This window comes from Plasmodium brasilianum, chromosome 13, assembly GCF_023973825.1.
Source record: "Plasmodium brasilianum strain Bolivian I chromosome 13, whole genome shotgun sequence".
Classification (NCBI taxonomy): domain Eukaryota; phylum Apicomplexa; class Aconoidasida; order Haemosporida; family Plasmodiidae; genus Plasmodium; species Plasmodium brasilianum.
In genome coordinates this window covers 141,686-167,569 of record NC_090126.1, presented here as the reverse complement: position 1 = coordinate 167,569, position 25,884 = coordinate 141,686, and the positions used below count along the sequence as shown (strand labels likewise).

General features: G+C 19.4%; 3 protein-coding genes across 3 annotated transcripts; 2 read left to right on the top strand and 1 right to left on the bottom strand.

Moving 5' to 3' along the window:
* Positions 1 to 4,324: 4,324 nt before the first annotated feature.
* MKS88_004742 (uncharacterized protein) lies at positions 4,325 to 5,392 on the bottom strand (the record flags this gene model as incomplete). The annotated part of the gene is made up of 2 exons (XM_067217943.1): positions 4,325 to 5,164; positions 5,306 to 5,392. 2 exons carry the CDS (start codon positions 5,390 to 5,392, stop codon positions 4,325 to 4,327), a joined length of 927 nt encoding a protein of 308 aa, XP_067071125.1.
* Positions 5,393 to 6,197: 805 nt separating this feature from the next.
* On the top strand, positions 6,198 to 7,265 carry MKS88_004741 (uncharacterized protein; the record flags this gene model as incomplete). The annotated part of the gene is made up of 2 exons (XM_067217942.1): positions 6,198 to 6,284; positions 6,426 to 7,265. The coding sequence occupies 2 exons, from the start codon at positions 6,198 to 6,200 to the stop codon at positions 7,263 to 7,265; spliced, it is 927 nt and encodes a 308-aa protein (XP_067071124.1).
* Positions 7,266 to 14,677: 7,412 nt separating this feature from the next.
* On the top strand, positions 14,678 to 15,944 carry MKS88_004740 (uncharacterized protein; the record flags this gene model as incomplete). The annotated part of the gene is made up of 4 exons (XM_067217941.1): positions 14,678 to 14,700; positions 14,793 to 14,803; positions 15,487 to 15,618; positions 15,769 to 15,944. The coding sequence occupies 4 exons, from the start codon at positions 14,678 to 14,680 to the stop codon at positions 15,942 to 15,944; spliced, it is 342 nt and encodes a 113-aa protein (XP_067071123.1).
* Between the last annotated feature and the right edge of the window lie 9,940 nt (positions 15,945 to 25,884).

Sequence of the window (25,884 nt, the reverse complement as noted above, 5' to 3'; positions counted from 1 at the left end):
AAAAAAAGTTTTCATTTATAATTATAATATAAATGATATATTCTTAATAATTTTCCTCTTTTTTTACATTTTAGTAAAGGTCAGCAGTAAATGGGAACTAGGGGTTAAAAAAAAATATTTCGTCTTGTTCTAAAAAATATTTATATAAAATTCAAAATAGAATTTATATAAGAATTTAAAGGTTCCATATTTTATCATATCCCTCGTTAAAAAAGAAAATTCATCTATATCTATAAAATAGATTATTGTAAAACAATGAAATAAACAAAATAAAATTAGAAAATAGTATGAAAAAAAAATTAAATTAGTTTTTTTATTATGACCATTCAAAAAAAAAAAAAAACATAAATATATGCAAAAAGTTAAAGAGTGTGCAAATTAAACCCTAAAAAATATTGAATTCATAAAAAAGCCAAGTTCATTTTTTTTTTTTTCAGAATTAGGTTTTGGGTTACTTTAATTTAAAAAATTTATAGACATTATATTTACTTTTATGATGTGTTTTTATTTTAACAGTAATCTTTTTTAATAGTATCCAGATTAATTTCCCCGATTTTTAGTTTTAAAAATATTTTCTTCTAAAAAAAAAAATATAATAGTTTTCTCTGCTATAGTTATATATATATTGGTTAAAAATACATTAATTCATTACTCATTTATTTTATAATTCATTTTATGATTATTAATATTTTAATGTAAAGGTATATATTATTTATTTTTGAACATTTTTTATTAACAATTTAATTTTATAAATTTATTTGTTTACGGAAACGTGCTATTTGTAATTATAAAAGATCTGTCTTTATTTTATTTTCTCTTTCTTTTTTTTTTTTTTATAATTATAATTAAATTTTTTTGTATAAAATAGCCCAATTGTATTTATGTCATTTTGTCGTTTACGCAACATAAACTAATTACAAGTTTTAAAATTATACTATTTATTAAATTTAAATTATTATTTTATTGTAAACATGTAAAATGGATATTATAACATACATAAAAAATTTCATGTAAAATTTAATATAAATAACTATTTTTACGTTTTAAGTATTTTTTTTTTTTTTTTCAATTAACAACGTTGTTAGAATAAATCTTATTTTTTTGTCCTTTTTTTGTTACCTTGTATTATTTATTTTTGCAATATTATGTAATTTGTTTAGTTAAAGGAGAATTATTTGGTATATACTTTTTTGTTTTTACAAATTAATTTTTATCGACTTTTAATATATTACTTTATTTTTTTCATTTATGTGTATTACTCTATTATTTTACTTCTTTACTTTTCGTATTTATTTATTTACATTTTTTTTTTTTTTGAATAAAATTGTTCCTATTAAGGTTTAAAAATAAAAAAAAAAAAAAAAAAAAAATTCAAAACATTGTTAAAAAATATATTTATTTTTCGTTTTCGTCTGTTTAATGTATTTAAAACAAGCAAACTAACATAAAAATTTTATTTTTTTTAGAAAAATATTAAATGTATCGTATTTTTATAATAATAAAATCATATGTACGTTTTTTATATGTTGTTAAAATAACAAATGTGTAAAAGTAAAATTACGTAATGGTATTTAAAACAGAATGCCAATTAATTTACATTTATAGCAAAATAAAAATAAAAAAAATAATGGTACAAAAAAAAACTGTTAATAAACAAAATGGGAAAAAGGATATCGTCTCATAAAATTTTTTAAAAAAATTAAAAATGGAATAATCGCAATTTAATGAAAATTAATATATTAAATAGAACCATTGTTGTTATATATTTTTTGTGATGATTTAATTGTTTTGTAACATTTATAACATAAAAAAAAATTTGGTGTGGATTTTTTAATGATTATATTTTTGAATAATATTTAATTAAAATAACATTATGAAAATGATAATTCTAAGCAATTATTATAAATATAAAATAAAAACATTCAAAATATAAGTATTTTTGATATATAATTTAAGTAAAAGAAAAAAAAAAAAAAAAAAAAGAGTTCCTATTATATTTATGTAATACTCTTTATTCTAAAATAATGTATACAAAAACTGTAAAAAGTTAAAGTATTTTACAATAATATGTTGTACCCTTATATAATATATATATATATATATATATTTATTTATTTATTTATTTTTATAAAAGGAGTTAATATAGGGTAGCTAAAAGACAAAATAAATAGCAAGCAGTAAACAAATACCAATGTCGTCACACTTGTACGTTTACAAATTATTTTTTAGAAAAAAAAATAAGGCTATTTAGTTCATATTATTATCTATTTTGAAATGGTAAAATCATTTTTTCCATGAATAGGTACTTTTTAAAGGTAAAATAACAAATAATTCTTTATATAATAAAGTAAAAATTATTTTGTTTTATTGAATAATGATAAAACATATATTTTTATGAAGTAATTATTCTATTTTATTAAAATGTAAAATGTGCTTGGTATATTAGATGTTTTAACGTTACACAATTTCATTATAACAGTATTATATTTTTAATTTTATGTCATCTTTTCCTTTTATTTAAAAATATATTATTTTGTTCTTTAAGAATTGTATTAAAACATAAAATAATTACAAAATGAAAAAAAATAAATAATTATTTACAAACATGCTAATTAACAAATTAATAAATCATTTAAAAGAAAAAAAATGATATTTATTTTTATGTTGTACAATGTGCATGATGTTTACCATGTTAAGATACAATGCACAATTATTGTTAGTGTTATTCGCATTGATATATTAGACGTTTCACTTTTTAAATAAAATAGTACAAATGAAAAAAATGGTAGGAATAATTATAAGAATTACTTAAATATATGACCAAGATTTAGGAGAAAAATTAATTTAATATATAAAAAAAATAAATGTACTATAAAAATTTTAATAAATAAGTAAAATGTGTTTATTATAACAACTGATTTTGAATACATATTAATCCATCTGAAAAAAATACATATAATGTATATAAAATAAATATGTCTAAAATATTGGTTAAATTTTGAACGGTACTATCTCGAAATGAAAAACTAGCACATGTGACAAAGAAGTAGGAACAATAGTTATCTTTTTATACAAGTTGGGAAAAACAACAAATATACAATTTTTAATAATATCCAAGTTAACAGATTACAAGAGACGAAAGATATTTGTTTAAACTTTTATAAATAAGTAATAATCGTATTGTTCGAAAAAAAGAATTTATAAAAAGATTAAAAATTCTAAATAATATAAGAATGAAAATATACGAAACTTTGTGGCAAGCTCATTATTTATTTTACAAAAAAATAAAATAAAATAATAAAGTTAAACATAATTTAGCGAATATTAATTAGTACAATCCTAAAAATTAACGGCAACAATAAAAAGGTATGGAAATATAAAAAAACACAAAATATTTTAAATTCCAAATTTATGGTTGCGATCCTATACATATTATGAAATCAAAAACCAAAAAAGTAATATCAAAAAGTTTAACTTATTTATAAAATAATCATATATAATTTTTTAATGTAATGAGTTTTTTTTTTTTTTTTTTTTTTTTTTTTTTTTTTTTAAAAAACATTATATTATGTTATGTTATTCTAATAAAGACAATGGTTGTAATTTTGTAAGTTCTAAAACAAATTAAAAATGAAAAAAATAACATTTTTATAGAACTCAAGCTACTATATTATGAAGATATGCAAATCTAACTATATTATAAAAAATAGATAATAAATATAGTCTAATAATGAAAAATCCCTAAATGAAATTCCATTTCAATACCTAATTTTTATATTTAAGTACAAACAAAGTAATTATTTTAAAATATATTTGATTTTCTTCAATAATTAAAGAAAGACATATATATATATATATATCAATCTAGTGGATGTAAAACGCATTCTATATAATTAAAAATGGTATATTCAAAATAAATTATTTATAATAGATATTTCCCAAATTATATTTCGTATTTTGTAACACATCTTCCATATTGTTAAATATATTTTCAATTTGTTTACCTTTTCGAATATAAACATCTAATATTCATATATTTTATAATTTTTTAGTGATTTTTTTTTTAATACAAATACTGTTTAAAAAGAATTTATATGGGACAAATTAATATATATAAGACAGAAAGTGTGAGGTTTCTACTTTTTTACTTTTTCTATTATTAATTTTTATTTCCAATTTTTAATTTGCAAGTTTCCAAGTGATCTAAGATATACAAAGAGATAGAAAATTGAAATAACTCATTCTCATTAATTATATATATCACATTAAAAAAAAACTAACTCATTTTGTAAGAATATTTTTTTTATAGTTAATATGATTTGTTTCAACTATGAACTGCGTCTACATTTATTTCGTTTTTCTGCTCTAACTCTTTTAGCCATACGTTCCATTGTTTGTCATCTATCCATATATAAGTAAAATCTTTTTTCCATTGATTAAATTTCGGTGTCCTTTCTCTTTTCCAGTTTTCCATATCTTCTCTAATTGTGTTAGTAATTTTTTTTTCCATTTTATTAACATTATTGAACCAACAATTTATTTTTCCGTTTTTCTCTTGTTCATTCCATACATTTTTGTCGAGTTCACACTCTCTTGTTAACAACCATTTTCTCCATTCATTCCTTATCCAAAAATATAATGTGTATATATTATAATCCATCCATTTTTTAAATTGTTTATCCAAATGTCTCTGTCCATTATCTTTTATCCATTTAATCCAAAGTTCATCATTCCATTTTTTAGAGATCGACAAAAAGTCAGACTTATAATATGAATTTATATTTCCATTAAAATGCATCCATCTCTTTTCTAAGTATATAGTAAATTTTTTGAATTCATCATTTTTCACTGTCTTCCACCATTTTTCGTAATTCTTAACATGTTTCATGAAGGCTGATTTTTCTCTCTTAGCATTATTTATCCACGTACTCCAGAAATTAATCTTTTCTACTGGTACATAGACACCTTGGACCGCGTCTATGAAAGAAACATCTGAACCACTGTCATCAAGGGGTTCTGCTAACTTTTCATCATGTTCATTTATCATATCTACATTTTGTTGTTGTTGTTCTTGCATATCATTATCACCGTAATTTCCTTCGTCTCCTTCAGTAAGTTGAAGTGCATCTATATCATCAATTGGTTGATCATTTTCTCCTGCATTCTAAATGTTAATTTTTAAAAAATTGAAAAAATAGTTTTTCCTTTTCAAGTTAAAAATTAATAGATAATACGAATTTAAACCATTCTCATTTATATATATTATAATAATATATATTATATTTATATGGGATTTTTATCTTACTACAGCAGAAACATATTTTATAAGAACATTTGGAGTTAAAATATATAAGATTCCTGATATAAAAAAGAATGCTAATATTACTCTCATTTTGGGTAAAATTTACATATAATTCTTGATAATATATTCTGTGAATATAATATTTTTAAATAATAAAAATTTATAGCTCTTCTATATTATATTTTTGTATATATTTTAATTTAAAAAAAAAATAGTCTCCCTTTTATTTATTTAGAAATAATGAAAATCTCTAATTGAAAAAAAAAATTTAATAAATTAAGGATCACCGTTTTTCTTTAAATATTATTTTGTATTGTAAATTTTTTTATCTAAAATAAATTATTTTATAATTAAGTATATTTGCAGAATAGGATAATATTTATAATGAACATGAAATAAAAGAGAAAAAAAAAACAAAAAAAAAAAATTCACAAAAAATTGAGATTAATAAAATATATATATTAGTATTAAATTTTTTTATAAATTAAATTGTTTGTAAATTTTTTTTTTATTATGTTTTTTTTTTATATTTTTCTTTTTCTTTTTATTATTATTTTTTTTTAATTTTTATTTAAATTTTTTTTTTTTTTATTTTGTGTTATTTATAAGTATTATCCTATTTTGCAAATATACTTAATTATAAAATAATCTATTTAAAATAAAAAAATCTACGATAAAAAATAATATTTAAAGAAAAACTTATATCCTTAATTTATTAATTTTAGACTTTCATTATATCTAAACAATAAGAAAGGGGGAGGGAGGACTATATATATTTTTTTTAAATTAAAATATATACAAAAATATAATATAGAAGAACTATAAATTTTTATTATTTAAAAATATTGTATTCACAGAATATATTAATAAGAATTATATGTAAAATTTACCCAAAATGAGAGTAATATTAGCATTCTTTTTTATATCAGGAATCTTATATATTTTAACTCCAAATGTTCTTATAAAATATGTTTCTGCTGTAGTAAGATAAAAATCCCATATAAATATAATATATATTATTATAATATATATAAATGAGAATGGTTTAAATTCGTATTATCTATTAATTTTTAACTTGAAAAGGAAAAACTATTTTTTCAATTTTTTAAAAATTAACATTTAGAATGCAGGAGAAAATGATCAACCAATTGATGATATAGATGCACTTCAACTTACTGAAGGAGACGAAGGAAATTACGGTGATAATGATATGCAAGAACAACAACAACAAAATGTAGATATGATAAATGAACATGATGAAAAGTTAGCAGAACCCCTTGATGACAGTGGTTCAGATGTTTCTTTCATAGACGCGGTCCAAGGTGTCTATGTACCAGTAGAAAAGATTAATTTCTGGAGTACGTGGATAAATAATGCTAAGAGAGAAAAATCAGCCTTCATGAAACATGTTAAGAATTACGAAAAATGGTGGAAGACAGTGAAAAATGATGAATTCAAAAAATTTACTATATACTTAGAAAAGAGATGGATGCATTTTAATGGAAATATAAATTCATATTATAAGTCTGACTTTTTGTCGATCTCTAAAAAATGGAATGATGAACTTTGGATTAAATGGATAAAAGATAATGGACAGAGACATTTGGATAAACAATTTAAAAAATGGATGGATTATAATATATACACATTATATTTTTGGATAAGGAATGAATGGAGAAAATGGTTGTTAACAAGAGAGTGTGAACTCGACAAAAATGTATGGAATGAACAAGAGAAAAACGGAAAAATAAATTGTTGGTTCAATAATGTTAATAAAATGGAAAAAAAAATTACTAACACAATTAGAGAAGATATGGAAAACTGGAAAAGAGAAAGGACACCGAAATTTAATCAATGGAAAAAAGATTTTACTTATATATGGATAGATGACAAACAATGGAACGTATGGCTAAAAGAGTTAGAGCAGAAAAACGAAATAAATGTAGACGCAGTTCATAGTTGAAACAAATCATATTAACTATAAAAAAAATATTCTTACAAAATGAGTTAGTTTTTTTTTAATGTGATATATATAATTAATGAGAATGAGTTATTTCAATTTTCTATCTCTTTGTATATCTTAGATCACTTGGAAACTTGCAAATTAAAAATTGGAAATAAAAATTAATAATAGAAAAAGTAAAAAAGTAGAAACCTCACACTTTCTGTCTTATATATATTAATTTGTCCCATATAAATTCTTTTTAAACAGTATTTGTATTAAAAAAAAAATCACTAAAAAATTATAAAATATATGAATATTAGATGTTTATATTCGAAAAGGTAAACAAATTGAAAATATATTTAACAATATGGAAGATGTGTTACAAAATACGAAATATAATTTGGGAAATATCTATTATAAATAATTTATTTTGAATATACCATTTTTAATTATATAGAATGCGTTTTACATCCACTAGATTGATATATATATATATATGTCTTTCTTTAATTATTGAAGAAAATCAAATATATTTTAAAATAATTACTTTGTTTGTACTTAAATATAAAAATTAGGTATTGAAATGGAATTTCATTTAGGGATTTTTCATTATTAGACTATATTTATTATCTATTTTTTATAATATAGTTAGATTTGCATATCTTCATAATATAGTAGCTTGAGTTCTATAAAAATGTTATTTTTTTCATTTTTAATTTGTTTTAGAACTTACAAAATTACAACCATTGTCTTTATTAGAATAACATAACATAATATAATGTTTTTTACAAAAAAAAAAAAAAAAAAAAAAAAAAAAAAAAATTACATTAAAAAATTATATATGATTATTTTATAAATAAGTTAAACTTTTTGATATTACTTTTTTGGTTTTTGATTTCATAATATGTATAGGATCGCAACCATAAATTTGGAATTTAAAATATTTTGTGTTTTTTTATATTTCCATACCTTTTTATTGTTGCCGTTAATTTTTAGGATTGTACTAATTAATATTCGCTAAATTATGTTTAACTTTATTATTTTATTTTATTTTTTTGTAAAATAAATAATGAGCTTGCCACAAAGTTTCGTATATTTTCATTCTTATATTATTTAGAATTTTTAATCTTTTTATAAATTCTTTTTTTCGAACAATACGATTATTACTTATTTATAAAAGTTTAAACAAATATCTTTCGTCTCTTGTAATCTGTTAACTTGGATATTATTAAAAATTGTATATTTGTTGTTTTTCCCAACTTGTATAAAAAGATAACTATTGTTCCTACTTCTTTGTCACATGTGCTAGTTTTTCATTTCGAGATAGTACCGTTCAAAATTTAACCAATATTTTAGACATATTTATTTTATATACATTATATGTATTTTTTTCAGATGGATTAATATGTATTCAAAATCAGTTGTTATAATAAACACATTTTACTTATTTATTAAAATTTTTATAGTACATTTATTTTTTTTATATATTAAATTAATTTTTCTCCTAAATCTTGGTCATATATTTAAGTAATTCTTATAATTATTCCTACCATTTTTTTCATTTGTACTATTTTATTTAAAAAGTGAAACGTCTAATATATCAATGCGAATAACACTAACAATAATTGTGCATTGTATCTTAACATGGTAAACATCATGCACATTGTACAACATAAAAATAAATATCATTTTTTTTCTTTTAAATGATTTATTAATTTGTTAATTAGCATGTTTGTAAATAATTATTTATTTTTTTTCATTTTGTAATTATTTTATGTTTTAATACAATTCTTAAAGAACAAAATAATATATTTTTAAATAAAAGGAAAAGATGACATAAAATTAAAAATATAATACTGTTATAATGAAATTGTGTAACGTTAAAACATCTAATATACCAAGCACATTTTACATTTTAATAAAATAGAATAATTACTTCATAAAAATATATGTTTTATCATTATTCAATAAAACAAAATAATTTTTACTTTATTATATAAAGAATTATTTGTTATTTTACCTTTAAAAAGTACCTATTCATGGAAAAAATGATTTTACCATTTCAAAATAGATAATAATATGAACTAAATAGCCTTATTTTTTTTTCTAAAAAATAATTTGTAAACGTACAAGTGTGACGACATTGGTATTTGTTTACTGCTTGCTATTTATTTTGTCTTTTAGCTACCCTATATTAACTCCTTTTATAAAAATAAATAAATAAATAAATATATATATATATATATATATTATATAAGGGTACAACATATTATTGTAAAATACTTTAACTTTTTACAGTTTTTGTATACATTATTTTAGAATAAAGAGTATTACATAAATATAATAGGAACTCTTTTTTTTTTTTTTTTTTTCTTTTACTTAAATTATATATCAAAAATACTTATATTTTGAATGTTTTTATTTTATATTTATAATAATTGCTTAGAATTATCATTTTCATAATGTTATTTTAATTAAATATTATTCAAAAATATAATCATTAAAAAATCCACACCAAATTTTTTTTTATGTTATAAATGTTACAAAACAATTAAATCATCACAAAAAATATATAACAACAATGGTTCTATTTAATATATTAATTTTCATTAAATTGCGATTATTCCATTTTTAATTTTTTTAAAAAATTTTATGAGACGATATCCTTTTTCCCATTTTGTTTATTAACAGTTTTTTTTTGTACCATTATTTTTTTTATTTTTATTTTGCTATAAATGTAAATTAATTGGCATTCTGTTTTAAATACCATTACGTAATTTTACTTTTACACATTTGTTATTTTAACAACATATAAAAAACGTACATATGATTTTATTATTATAAAAATACGATACATTTAATATTTTTCTAAAAAAAATAAAATTTTTATGTTAGTTTGCTTGTTTTAAATACATTAAACAGACGAAAACGAAAAATAAATATATTTTTTAACAATGTTTTGAATTTTTTTTTTTTTTTTTTTTTCTTTTTAAACCTTAATAGGAACAATTTTATTCAAAAAAAAAAAAAATGTAAATAAATAAATACGAAAAGTAAAGAAGTAAAATAATAGAGTAATACACATAAATGAAAAAAATAAAGTAATATATTAAAAGTCGATAAAAATTAATTTGTAAAAACAAAAAAGTATATACCAAATAATTCTCCTTTAACTAAACAAATTACATAATATTGCAAAAATAAATAATACAAGGTAACAAAAAAAGGACAAAAAAATAAGATTTATTCTAACAACGTTGTTAATTGAAAAAAAAAAAAAAAATACTTAAAACGTAAAAATAGTTATTTATATTAAATTTTACATGAAATTTTTTATGTATGTTATAATATCCATTTTACATGTTTACAATAAAATAATAATTTAAATTTAATAAATAGTATAATTTTAAAACTTGTAATTAGTTTATGTTGCGTAAACGACAAAATGACATAAATACAATTGGGCTATTTTATACAAAAAAATTTAATTATAATTATAAAAAAAAAAAAAAGAAAGAGAAAATAAAATAAAGACAGATCTTTTATAATTACAAATAGCACGTTTCCGTAAACAAATAAATTTATAAAATTAAATTGTTAATAAAAAATGTTCAAAAATAAATAATATATACCTTTACATTAAAATATTAATAATCATAAAATGAATTATAAAATAAATGAGTAATGAATTAATGTATTTTTAACCAATATATATATAACTATAGCAGAGAAAACTATTATATTTTTTTTTTTAGAAGAAAATATTTTTAAAACTAAAAATCGGGGAAATTAATCTGGATACTATTAAAAAAGATTACTGTTAAAATAAAAACACATCATAAAAGTAAATATAATGTCTATAAATTTTTTAAATTAAAGTAACCCAAAACCTAATTCTGAAAAAAAAAAAAATGAACTTGGCTTTTTTATGAATTCAATATTTTTTAGGGTTTAATTTGCACACTCTTTAACTTTTTGCATATATTTATGTTTTTTTTTTTTTTTGAATGGTCATAATAAAAAAACTAATTTAATTTTTTTTTCATACTATTTTCTAATTTTATTTTGTTTATTTCATTGTTTTACAATAATCTATTTTATAGATATAGATGAATTTTCTTTTTTAACGAGGGATATGATAAAATATGGAACCTTTAAATTCTTATATAAATTCTATTTTGAATTTTATATAAATATTTTTTAGAACAAGACGAAATATTTTTTTTTAACCCCTAGTTCCCATTTACTGCTGACCTTTACTAAAATGTAAAAAAAGAGGAAAATTATTAAGAATATATCATTTATATTATAATTATAAATGAAAACTTTTTTTCGAAATTTTACAATGAAAAATAAAAAGTTACTATAATACTATCAAAAGTGAACGGGTTCTACAATATTTCAAGCATATCTGTTCCTTTATTTATTCTTTTCTTCTGATTTTTTTTTAAATTATGTTTCTCCAACTATAAGACATAAAAAATAAATTTTAAATTATATAAAATACTTTATTGATTCTTTATGAATCGAAATTTATAATTCAACTTAAACATAATAATACATATATTTTTTTTATCGTTTTGACAGGATCAGGAAATGAAAATGATACCATTAGTAAATGTTCCACCCACATTAGAACAGCTCTAGGAAAAATGCATTCAGTCTATAGGGGAATAAAAAGATAAATAAAAGAAGTTTATATGGGAAAACTAGAGAAGAATTTTAAAAGATTCAAAGATGCAAAGAACGTTCGGAAAAACAAACTAGTTAAAGGAAAAAAAAAGGAATGGAAATAACGAATAAAATAAACGGAAAGTAAATGGATGTGTTATAAGAAATATATGCCCAATGAATATAAATCTTCTACATTAAGAACATCACTACCATGATATTATTCTCAATAGGAAGATTGGATAATAATAGAATAAGAATATTCAATTAATAGGAAAGCACTATTTTAGAATGCAGCATATTTGAAAAAATGAATTCATTGGAAAAGTGGCATAATCATAAAATGCCTAGAAAGAAAATAGATATATAAAATAGGTTTTTACTTGGTAATATTGAATCTTAACACATTAGTAGAAGGGTTATATATATATATATATATATATAACAGAAAGGTGGAAATTGTTCAAATGGAAGGAATAGATTAATATGGAAAAGGGGGAATAATTGAATTAACTACACTTTAAGGTTTGTACATTCATGAACAATAAAAGGAATAAATAGCTAAAATGGATTATTGATCAAAAGAATTTCTTTATAAAATAAAAAGGAATAATTAGCTTACATATAGATTAGCATAAATTAGCTTAGTTTGAAGATTAAAGAGGGGAAATAAATTTATATTCAAAAGTATATATCTCTTTACCAAAGTGCCATAAAATAAAATAATTAAGAAATATATTATGTTTTCATAGATTTTTAATTATAAGGATACGCTCTTTACAAAGTAACTTATTAAGAGGAAATGAGAAAACCAAAGAGAAAGGATATTATATTACATAGAAAAATATAAACGTTTGTTTTGTAACATTATTACTAAACACTTATTCGAAGCAAAAGTTTTTCGGTGTAAAAAGATATAAGAAAAATGAATATATATATATATATATATATATATATACATATTTAATAATAGAAAAAAAATAATGATTTATTACATCATCTAATAATTTTAATCTAATAATTAATTCTTGATAAAAATGTATATAATACCTATATTATATAAGATTATACTTCTAATTTAATGGTTAACCTTTATTTTGATACTAAAACATACATGGTGTATCCAAAATTAAATCTTTTTTTTTTTTTTCTTATAAAATAATTCGCAAACAAAAGTGTAAAGTAATTGGTATATTACCATAATACTTTTCTTTTTTTGTTTTTTGCAAAACACCTATATTCACCATCTGAAATACCTTAGTATTATATTACGTTTGTTCGCTTTTCTAAGATAAGATTATATTACATAATCCTTTTTTTTTTAAGTGATAACTTTATAATTATATTTATAATTAGATAATTTCTGAAATATAACACAACTATTACACTTAATACATTAAAAGATTTTCAAAAAATGTTATGTCATTAAAAAAATCCTATGGTTAATGAAAATTGCATAAATAATTACGAATAGTTATTTTATGCAACGATTATGTAATAATTGTTCTATTTAATATATTTTCTATTAATATGTAATTATATATTTTTTTGTAAGTTCTAAAAAATTTTACCTTACTCGAATTTTCATAGATAATAATTTTTTTATCTTGTTATTTATTCTTTATATATATATAATGATGACCATAAAATAATTCTTAACTTTGTTTCATGAACATGTAACATTTTTATCATTATACATAATTCATTATTTTTCTATTATATAAATAAAAATATTATTATTTATTATCTTTAAAAAAGATGTCAAGCAATATTAGTTTAATAAGAATTATTATACAAAGTATATAATTGAATAATTTTTCCTTTCTTAAAACTTATTTCTTAATATTCCATAAAAAAATATAAATACGAAATAATTAAGACAATAAACAACATATATATTATATATAAACATTCCTTAAAGTTCTTGAAACGGTCATGATTAATGAATATAAAAAATGGTACAAATTCCTTTTGCATTTATTCGCCTATATTTATTCCATTTTTTTTATTTATTTTAAAAGATTAAAGAAAATAATAGTAAAAATGTATGCTTTAAAGATGTTCAATAGTTAAACCGAGTATATATATTTATAAATAAATAGAATATAATGCCCACCTTTCATGTAAGTTATAAATATACTCCAATTAAAAGAATTGTTTACAACATTATTAGTAAAAGAATAAGAAAATAAATATGACAGTGTGAAAATATGGAAGAATGTAGTAAAAAAAAAAAAAGAATTATATTTTATATTTATAAATTAATTTTATTAATTTACATGAATATTATATTTATTGTTCTTAGTTCAATTTTAATAATTATTTAAATTTGATTCATTCAATGTATATTTTGTAAATGCACATTTTTTGTTTCCATATTAAATGAAAGAAGGATAAATATATATAAAAATATAATTAACATGTGTTAACACCCTACAAGCTTAAGAAAAATGCTTCTCATGGAAATTATATATATTCTTATTATCATTAAATGAATTTTTAAATGAGTTTTCATAAATATTAGTATATATATAAAAAAAGAAAAAATGTTAATGTAATAAAATGTTCAACTAACTATGTATTAATTATATATACATATATATACCATCTTGGACAACTCTATATAATTTTTATTTTTTCCTTTTTAAAAATAAAGCTGGTGAAAAGTAAAAAAAAATGTAACATAAATATATTCTTATAATTTATTAATTATGTATAACATTAAACAGTCTATAAATAAATAAATTAAAAACTATAAAATGTTTAAATTTTGTTGTACAATGTAAGTTAAAAAAAAAAAATTTCGATGTTTACATGTATTATTAATTTTTGTTGTATGTATCATTTATTTTTGTCATTACTTATTTTTAACAGAATTTTTAAAAGTAAAATTATTTAAAATTTTTTTATTTTTGTTATTTATATTTTTGTTTTTTTCTTTTCTATTCATGATTATTATAATGTAAATATAAAGCCTTCATTTTTTTTTTTTTTTACAAAGATAAAATTAGAAATATGGATTTGCATATTAATAAATTTACGTAAAAATATAACTTTAAATATTAATTAAATTATTAAAGAAGTGTTCTTGTTGAAAAGATCTATTTTTCTTGTTAAAAAAGACAGAAAAAGGATGGATACATAGAACAACAGTACAATGTATTGTTCTTACAAATCCTTCTATTTCTACCTTAATGTTAAATTATAACAATATACTATTTTGTGTTAATAAATCATTCTTTAATTCTTCTGTATATATTCTTTTTTTTTTTTTTTCTTATTTTAAAAATAAATTTTCTCGTCAGAAAAATTACATAAAAGGTTTTACAAATAATGTAATGTTTTCAGTTTGTTTGTACAATTTAAAGTAAAAATGCCACTAATAAAAAAGGAAAAAAAGAAAAAAGTGTATATATTTATATAAATATTTTTTTTAAAACTTTTTTTAATTTTTTTTAATTTTTTATTGAAATAGGAAAGAATATATTAAATGATGTATTTTTTACTGTAAAAGTTCCTGATGAAGAAAATGTGGAAAAAATATTAGGAAAATAGAACAAATTTTTAGAAAATAAAGTAGAAGAAAAATTTGAAGATGTTTTTGAATATATAGACACAAATGACAAGACGATAGAAGTAGAAAGAGAAGAAATTAAAGAAGAAGGATCATGTAATGATAAGACAAAAGAAGATGGCGAAAGTATGGACAAAATGAGAACAAATAATACCTAATGCATGAATGAAGATGAAATAAGTATAGATAATAAGACAAAAAATGACATTAATTAAATAAAAGGTGTACAAGATAATAAAAAAAGATAATAAATTGATGCTGATATAAAGGAATCAGTACATAAAATAGAAAAGGAAGAAACAGAGAATAATAAGAACATCAACCACGGTGTAGAAAATTTAGATGAAAACACAAAAAATGATAATACTGTGAATAAAGGTGAACATGATATTAAAAAAACAAAATCAAACGATGTTGATATAAAGAATATTATACATGGTATTAAAAAATAAGATATAATTGACAGTAAGATAAAAGAAGTTATGGATAAAAAAGAAATAAATGAAAAGAGTTAAGAAAAAAGAGAAAAAATCTTTGACAATGTAATTGGAGATAATAACACAAAAAGGGTTGTAAAAATTATTTAAAAAAAAGGAGCTGTTTTCTATTCAGAGGAAAAGGAAATAAAATAACTAGACAAGAAAGGAAAAGTTTATCATAAATCAAACGATCAAAAAGACTAGCACAATAATTTAAATACTGTTGACAACACAAAAGAAAATAGAAAACCTTTGCATAAAAAGGAACCAAATGATGCTAAGTTAAATGGTAATGAGTTTTATAAATAAATATAATCGGAAAATGGTAATAAAATAGAAGTAGATAAAATAAAAGCACAAAAAGAAATAATAAAGGGGAAAAAAAAAGTAAAAGAAGGACAAGCAAAAGATATTAAAAGGTCAGTATGAGAAGATGTAATATGTAAGAATGACTATGATTCCAAAGAAAAATAATTTCATGATGAAAAATCAAAAGAATGGAAAAGAAATGAATGACATAACAATTTGATTAAAGTAATGGAGGATTGGAAACTATTTACCCTCCAATCGAATATACAAAGAATAAGTGGATATGTGAAAAAAACAAAGAATTGGAAGAATGGTTATTAAAAATTGAAAATGAAGCATGTGTTATAAAGAAAATATGGATAATGAATATATATTTGACATTGTGAAAAAAGTATTCAACACGAAATGATGAAGAACAAGAGTAATGCATTAAAACGGAAGGGAAATAATTTATAGAAATGAATTTGAAAAATTGGATTTATGAAAATGAATCCTATTTGGATGAATTAGGTACTACGAAATAAATCTGCTGAAATGGAAAGAAAATTATTTAGTGCCTAAAGGTTGAATGGAAACAAATGGAAGATAAAATTTGGGGAAAACGGGAAATATACAAAGTTTACGAATATATTATTTAATAAAAAGAGAAACATTGGTTCAAATGTAAAGAAAGGACAGACGAAGAAAGCGAAGAATGGAAGATTTAGATCCAGTAGAAAGAATCCTTATATGTAAATACTTAATGGGATAAATGAATAAAATGGAAAAAAGATAAGTGTGGTTTGTTTAATTAAAGATATGGGACTTTTTGTTAACAAGTGTTTAAGTTAAACATTATGGATATTATGGGATGAAATTCGAAAAAGTTTAACTTCTTCATAAGAATTCTTATTAATTAAACGATGAAATAAAATTATTAAGAAAATTTTCCATATTTTCTTTATGCAGCATTTTTCGTTGTTACATAACATATTATTAAGGTAAGAACAATAATTTAATGACCAATAAGGTAAAATAAAGGTATAACTTACAAAAATTTATGATTTTTGTATGTATCAACTGTTCAAGTATTTTTCATTTAAAAGAAGTTTAGGATCGATATAAATGAAAAAAAAGGAGAATAGGTATCAAGATTTAAGAACAAATAATTTAGAAACTCAACTGAAAATTGTGACTTTTAAAAATTATGACATATGGTTATAAATAATATGAAGGAATTTTATTTTATAATTATACTAATAAAATATATTTTTATATAAAAGATTTTTAGAAGTGTCATTTTTTTATATGACTTTTCACTAATATTAAAAAAAACAGTATTTTTTTTAATAATTTAAAAATTTTTCTCATTATATATATAATAAATATACCTGAAAATTACATTAGATATATAGTTTCTTTTTAAAGTATTTATATATATATTGTTTATGTTTTTTTTTTGTTACTTTGAAATACATACTAATGTATTATAGATCAAGCTCACCATTTACTTGTAAAAACATATGAATAAATGACTTATCAGTTTAGGATAATCCTTTTATCCATTTAATTGTGTCATTATATATATATGTATAAAATTTATCTATTAAACACAAATATTCCAATATATAATTAAAAATATTACTAAAAAGGATTAATATTTCATAAATACTCCGTATGAAATCTAAAATAATTCTCTAAACAAAAAGAATCATAAAAATTTTTACCTTTCAATTAATATAATAAGGATAAAAATGTTATAAAAGAACGCCAAATAGATTAATAACAATACATGGGATTTGTCATATTAGCATTAAATGCATTTTTCAGTGCTTATTTGTTTTTTATGCAATTGTTCACATCATATATCAAGAATACTTTATACACGCATTTTATAGTACCAGCTGTTGAATAATATATTACAAAAAAAATAATATAAGTATATAATGAGTGTAATTTTTCCGCATTATTTGCCATGTTTGAACATATATATTTTGTTTGTTTGTTTGTTTTTTTTTTTTTGGAGTAAGGATAAAACTTCTGTAAGAAATACTGTTATATGTGTATTACTACAAAATTATTATATTATAAATTCTAAATGACAACACATATCCACTGTGTTCATATCACATATATATGTTACTGAGACAGAGTTGTAATTATACAAGATCTTTTTTGAGAACATGATTAATTTATCAATTATTATTCTTTTCGTTAATTCAGTTATATACTATTACAATTGATTAATTAATATGCTAGGAAAATTTTTGTTAGTAATATTTTTCATCTATAGTAATGTTTTAGAGAAGAGGTGTGTTTTTAGTCATTGGATTAGTAACCAATTTTTTTGTTTTCAATAATATAATAAAGTGATATATGTGATAACTGTCCAGAATTATTGTTTTTAATGATAAGTGTTTTTAATACACTTTTGTTTAAATTTAGTTTAAGAAAAATATCCTTTTGTAATATAGTTGTTAATATTAAACAATAATTCATCCGTTATAAAGTGTTCTTGCAATTATTTCTTTGATTATATGTCATTCAAAGTTTTTTAAACGGGATTTTTACTGAAGCGATTAGATAAATCACATTTTTAATATGTATTAGCACAAACTTTTTAAAATATAACAATTATTTAAAAATTGCACATAATAATTTGCCTTCATAATTCAGATAGCATTTCTGTATATCATATGAAATAATATTATAATATATGAATGATAAATAATGTTTTTTTTTTTCTATGGTTGTAAAAATCTTTATTTTCGTTCGAAATATTATTCACAAATAATTATTACTTGAACAGGATGAATCTAAATATTTATATGATTTGTGAAGTTATAAACCTTTCACCTATTTAAGAGTGTTTTCAAAACTCTACATAAAGTTGTTATATGTATATGTATAATAACTTCAATAATGATTCATCTATATTTAATGTAAAGGAACCAATAAATAGGGGGTAACTACTCATATAAATGGGTTACAAGAGTATGCATTCTTTTTTACTTTATTATTTTAATATCATGAACGAATGAATAATATAAATTAGAAATACTTCATAAAGAAAATATTATATCTTTCTATGGTTATCAATTTGTATCAGTAAGTAGGTTATAGTACCTATATATAAATCTGCATAATTACACGTATAAAGACGTGATTTAAAGTTCTAAATGGCATCTTTGAGAAACTAAATAATTTAACTTTTTATTTTATTTTTATTATTCTTAATAAAGAATGAATTTTCTTGTAAAAATACACTTATATATTGAACTTCTTCACTAATAAAAACATTATATTTTGTATTATTTTTATAAACATATTATTGAATCTGATTAGGGACAATCAGATAAATTTTTTGCTCTTTTTTTTTCAGATAAAGAAAACAAATTATATTTTTAAGGAGTTTCATATATCATATGAAAAATATTCATTTTTTTGTCAGAGTGACAAAACTCATATCTTACTTAATCATGATATATGTGAATCTAATAATAATAAATTTTATTTTAATTGTAAAATACATCTATGCATTAATTAGAACAATGATTGAGATAATTCATAAATAATAAGAAAAGTTTTAATCACCTATGGACAATTCAAGATTCAAAGAAGCTTAAATACAATAAAGACGCTTTGAAAATATTTAACAGAAATGTTTAATAAAAATATCCTCCTATTTCTAAGGAACGCTATATAATAATAAAGTGTTAAACAACATTTATTCTTCCGTTTGTTCAATTTTCAACAATAGGTAACATATATATAAATTTAAACTAGAAATATAAAAATTAACAGAATTTTTAATCGTTAGAATAAAAACTTGGAGTATAAAATTACAGAAATATGTGTATATATTTTTTTTCTTTTATATAGAGATTTTTTATACTAAATTATTAATAAAATATAATTTCCTCTGTAATTTTTCATTTTAAAAATTATATATTCAGTTTCACAAACATATTTTAATATAATTTAAAACTGAATTACATAAAAAAGCAAATAAACTACAAAATATAATAATTATTATTTTACATATAGAAATATTAAATTTAAAAACATAAAAATGATGTATAATAATGTATGGAAAATAAAATATAAAATTTAGACATTTATGTAGGTTATCTAAGTGCAATCAAAATTTATCTAATGGAGTGGATGCACTTTTTGGAAAAAAGATATTCAATCATTTATGTCGCATAGATATAGTTGAAAATAAATGGGAAATTAATAAAAGAACTGCAAGAAAAATGGCTAACAGAAAGGTGGATTTAGATGTTTCTCCACGCTTTTTAGTTTATTTAACAGAATTAGTTCTTTTTATAATATTTATTATATTAGCTTCAATATACATTAAAGGAGATATAAGACCAATTATCAAAGACATACAAAATGCATTATATCTTGTAATTTTAGTGTTTTTAACATCTCTAAGAATTTTGATTATATTAGCTTTTATTTTTATTCTTATAAAAATTGCAAAATAAGAGAAAATAAGAGCAAATAATCCTAAAATTTGTTATAATATTGTTAAATCCTTTAGTAAGAGATACTTTTAATATGAAATTTGATGATTTATAGTACCATTAAAAATAATGAACATATAATAGAAATACATATAGCCAGAATATTATTATAATACCAAATATATACACATATCTATTGTGATGTAAAATAAAAGAATATGTATTTTTAATTTTTACTGAATTTGAATATTTTATTTTTTAGATTTATACTTTAAGAAGTTGTTTGAACATAATATTTTGGTATAATTGTTACATGTGTATGAAGATGTATTTGCACACGAAATATATGCATGTTGCATAAAGTTCACATAAAAAAGTGAATTTAGTATATTTTCTTTAAATTAATAGGAAATTTCACATTGTTAATCTTAAAAAGTGGATGTAATTTCTTGTCATTTTTTTTACGTTCATTTAGTCTAAAATGATTGTTTCGTGACATAGAATAGTGTATTATCTTTACTAAATTGGTTGTACATATTTTCTACCGTATTTAAAAAAAAAAAAGAGCATATAGTTTTTGAAGAGTTCGAAAAAAGAAAATTTAATTAATTTTAATTATAGGTGCTATTGTAATATATGTAATACAATACATATCTAGTACAAAAACGTTTTTATTATATGTTTTAATTTTTGAATATTTTGTACATGAAAATATAAATATATCATAAAATAATATTGTTTTTAAGAATGAATTAATTACAGATGAATTATAATTTTGAATTTTGTGCTAATTTTACTTAAAATTTTTATTTTTTTTAATTTTATTACTTTTCTAAAAGTATATATATTATTAAAAAATACAAAATATACAAATAGAATATGAATTTTAGAACATTTGACTTAGAAATAATGATATAAATAAAACTTAATATGAAATTATAATTTTAGTAAATTATAAAACAAATATAAGAACTTTGGTTTTTTTATTTTCCTTTAAAATTAGAATTTTATTGTACAATAGATAGTATCCTATAATTATGATTTTTTAGATACACAATAAATCATAAAAATACGAATTTCATAATTAATGTAACAAAAAATTCATAAAAATATTTCTTTTTTGGTTTATTATAACTCCAATTATGTTGTTATGATAATTAATATTTTTTATAAGCAATGCACGGTTTTCTATTATTGTAATGTTAATAAAATTTGTATTATTAGCAGGAAAAAATATCAATATAATTAGCAAATATTTATTTAATATATAGAACAATGTTTTATCGATATTTTATAGATTGTGCATAGTATGTACAATAAATATTTCTAAATAGTGAAAAATCATATTTTTTTTTTTTATTATATATTTATAGAATTAATAAAAATATTATTTAATTACAATATTATTAATTAATTAAATTATATATTTTGAACATTTATGAATACAAAGTGAAATTTTATTATTTTAATTAATCTTAGTTTTTTATAAAAAACAGTGGGATGAAAATTTATCTATGAATTTTTAAATCTGTTTTACTTCGTCTATGTTGTAAAACGAAATTTATTTATATATATTTTATTAGATTTTTACAAAAATAAATTTTTAAATAAACATAGTACCATATATCTTTAAAATATTGTTTTGTTATTGTTAATTTTTTCTTGAGCATATATATTACTATATAAAAAATCTACAGGATGAAACAAAAATAGACGTTAAAATTTTTTATTAAAATTTTAGGGTTTATCCTTTTAACTTGGATATGTCATATTTACAATAATGTAGTATAATGATTTTATTTAAGAACATTTTATATTATTCATATTTTTCGTGTTCAAATTTTATTAATTCTTTTTTTTAGTAAGATATTTTTTATATTTTTAAATTATAAATTTTTAATCAATTTTTTTTAGTGTAAATTTAATAAATGTTTGGATATGATGAATACTATTTATAGAAAATATCATATAAGAACATGTTGATAACTAGGAAGATGTAAACATGGGAAAGTTTAGGTTATTATAAGGGTAAAAGGATACATGTATACTATTGATGAATATGATAAATTATATACATCTAACAACGTATAATTGAAAGAGCTACACAATAAACTTCTAAATGAATATTTATTACTTAATGTAGTAGGCTATTAAGAAGCTAACATGAGCAAATATGATGTATACAATGGAGGGGAATCATATAATGATAAAGAAATATTATATAAAATATATTATAAAAATAATACTACATGTTTTGTGATTACTGATCATAATAAATGAAGGATGAATATAGATATATATTATACTCTACTTTTTGTTTTACCTGGATTGCTTACATTAGTTGGATTGATAATTAATTTTGTTATGTGTAAATTTGGTTTTTCTGAATATGATTATTAGTTTTATGTATTATTTACTATGTCATTAGGAAGTTTGTGTGTTATATTAATATTGGCGCTTATTATTATATTTTCTTAAAAAAAAATTGTAAAAAATGGAAAGTTCATATCTTTAATGAGTGAATTTTGTAATTAGAAAAATTGTTTTTTTGCTAATGTTAGCTTCTAAAATAATTAAGTTCTGTAATATACTTACAGATATTCGCACATGAAGAACATTCCTATAACTGCTTACGCCTCGTAAATCCACCTACGTCTGAATAATCGTTTCAATTCAAAATAGTAAAAATATTATTCTTTAATAATTTTGTAAATTTGAGGGTTTTAATATTTTTAATTTGTATTTAATGTAAGTTTTAGGTTAACACAATACCATGATTAATATATATATTTGTATGTCTACATAGATTTTCATGAAATATATATATATATACACGTTAAGATTGATATTCAAGAGAAGATCTCATATAATTTCACTAATATAATGTATTGATTTGTATTTGTGTAAGTAAAAAATTACCTAATTTTTGCGAAATTGTAGAATTAAATGTTTACTTTTTTACGTATATGAAAAAATGTATTATTTGTTTTAAATTACAAAAGAATATATATATTTTTTGTATTTATTAAAACTAAAAGAATACAAATTATTGCTTTGTTATGGATTAACTTACATTTCATTTTTTACTTAAAAATATACTTAATATTTATTCTACATAAGTTTTATAAGAAATACGTAAAAACATATATGTGTTGTAAGAATTTAACAGGATTTAATGTTTTTTTTTGTCGCATATATTTAAAATTATAAATATACGTTGAAATAATATCATTTTAAAATATGGATAATTTATGAATGTTTAACAAGTTGTGTACTATGAAACTTTATAATAAATTGAAGAGTGAAAACCAATAATTATGTTATTATTTTTCCTAATTGTAGTGTTAATTCTATTTTTGTATAAATTATCTTAATGTATATTATATTGAAAATATATAAATATTTTGCATAATGCTTTTATTTTTTATATCATTAAAAAATAAAATTGATGATTTAGATTTAATCAGATATGAATAGGTAACATTTTTACTTATTTAGATTGTAATACTTAACATTAAAATCTCTATTAGAAGAATATAGAATGTTTATATTAATATCTTGAAACGGAATATATAATATATATATTCATGTTTGTTTTTGTAAATTTATATAAAAGTAATTTTGTTTAATTTTATCTATATTTTCTAAAACATTCTAAGCATTTTGTTAAAAAAATGTAACATTGTTGTATGTTTACTTTTTTAATCTTTTAATATAATAGTATTTCTTATTTTTAATTAGCGAGAATATTATGAGAACAAATAAAGTTTTCAAATTATCAATGATATAACATTTTTTATAAAATTTTTTTATAATTATTTGACTAGTATAATATATTTTATTGGATGTTTATATTAAACACATTTGAGTTCAATGTCCAAAAAATATTTTATCATTTATATTTTGTATATATATTATTTCATATTACTTATTATATCCATGATTGAATATTTACGGAACAAAATATATGTTGAATCATTTGAAATGATAGTTATATAATAGGTATATATAAACTATATAGCTTAAATATATTTTTATATTAATATAAATATTTTTAATTTAATTTAGCTTAAATATATCAAAGCTTCTAATTTTATTTTCTGATAATATCTTTGCAATTACTTTCATAAATCAATAATAATTACATTATATATACTGAATTTTTGATATATTTAATGTGACAAAAATATTGAATTGATAACAGTAAAATCCTTATTTTTATTAATAATATATGTTACAAGTTTTGTTATTTTATGTAATTTTGTCAATATTTTTTTGGATAAATTTTTGTATAACTTTATTTTATTATCTTACTATAGCAAGAATTATGTGCTTGTTTCAGTATCTTCTAAACATTACAATAATGAATTCTGATTTCGCAGATTATGTGCTATTAAAAATACAATTATTTAAAATTTTTTTTAAAATTATACTAACTTGTTTTAATATATGGAACATTTATAACAAATATCTAATTAAAAAATGACTAACATATTTTTAAGGGTTCCATTTCATTTACTCTATTCCGTATGTTATTATATTATAAAATCTGAATCTTAATCACAGTATTGTAAGAATAAAACATTAATAATATACCCATGAAATGTATTAACTTTAGTAGTTAAATATTGGAAAATTTTATAAGTGTTTTAATATTTATTGTTAGATATACTATTGTTTGTTTTATCCCCATTTTCTTTCTAATTTATAGCCTTTTGTTAAATGGGGGTTACAAATTCCTTGTTTATTATTACTAATTTTCTTAACAAAAAAACACTTGCATTAATTAAAAAAAGGAGTTTACCAATTTTTTGTTTTTTCTCTACTTTTAAAATATTTAATTAAATATGATTTTTGTAAATTACTTACCAATTTTTTCTACTGCTTCGCTTCTTTGCGAATCCTTTCCCCCCTTATCAGTCACTTTTTCTGTATGTATGCACAAAAGTCATCATTACATGCCATTCCCATAACACACCAACTTTTCCACCATTTATATGCGTAATATTTGGTTTATGTATGAGTTAAATCATGATATATATGTTTTGTCTACGAACGTACTTCATTATATATTAAATTATTAAATTTTTTTATTTTTCGTTAATATGGAATATTGCATTACAATATATATTGGAAAATGAGGAAAAAAGGGA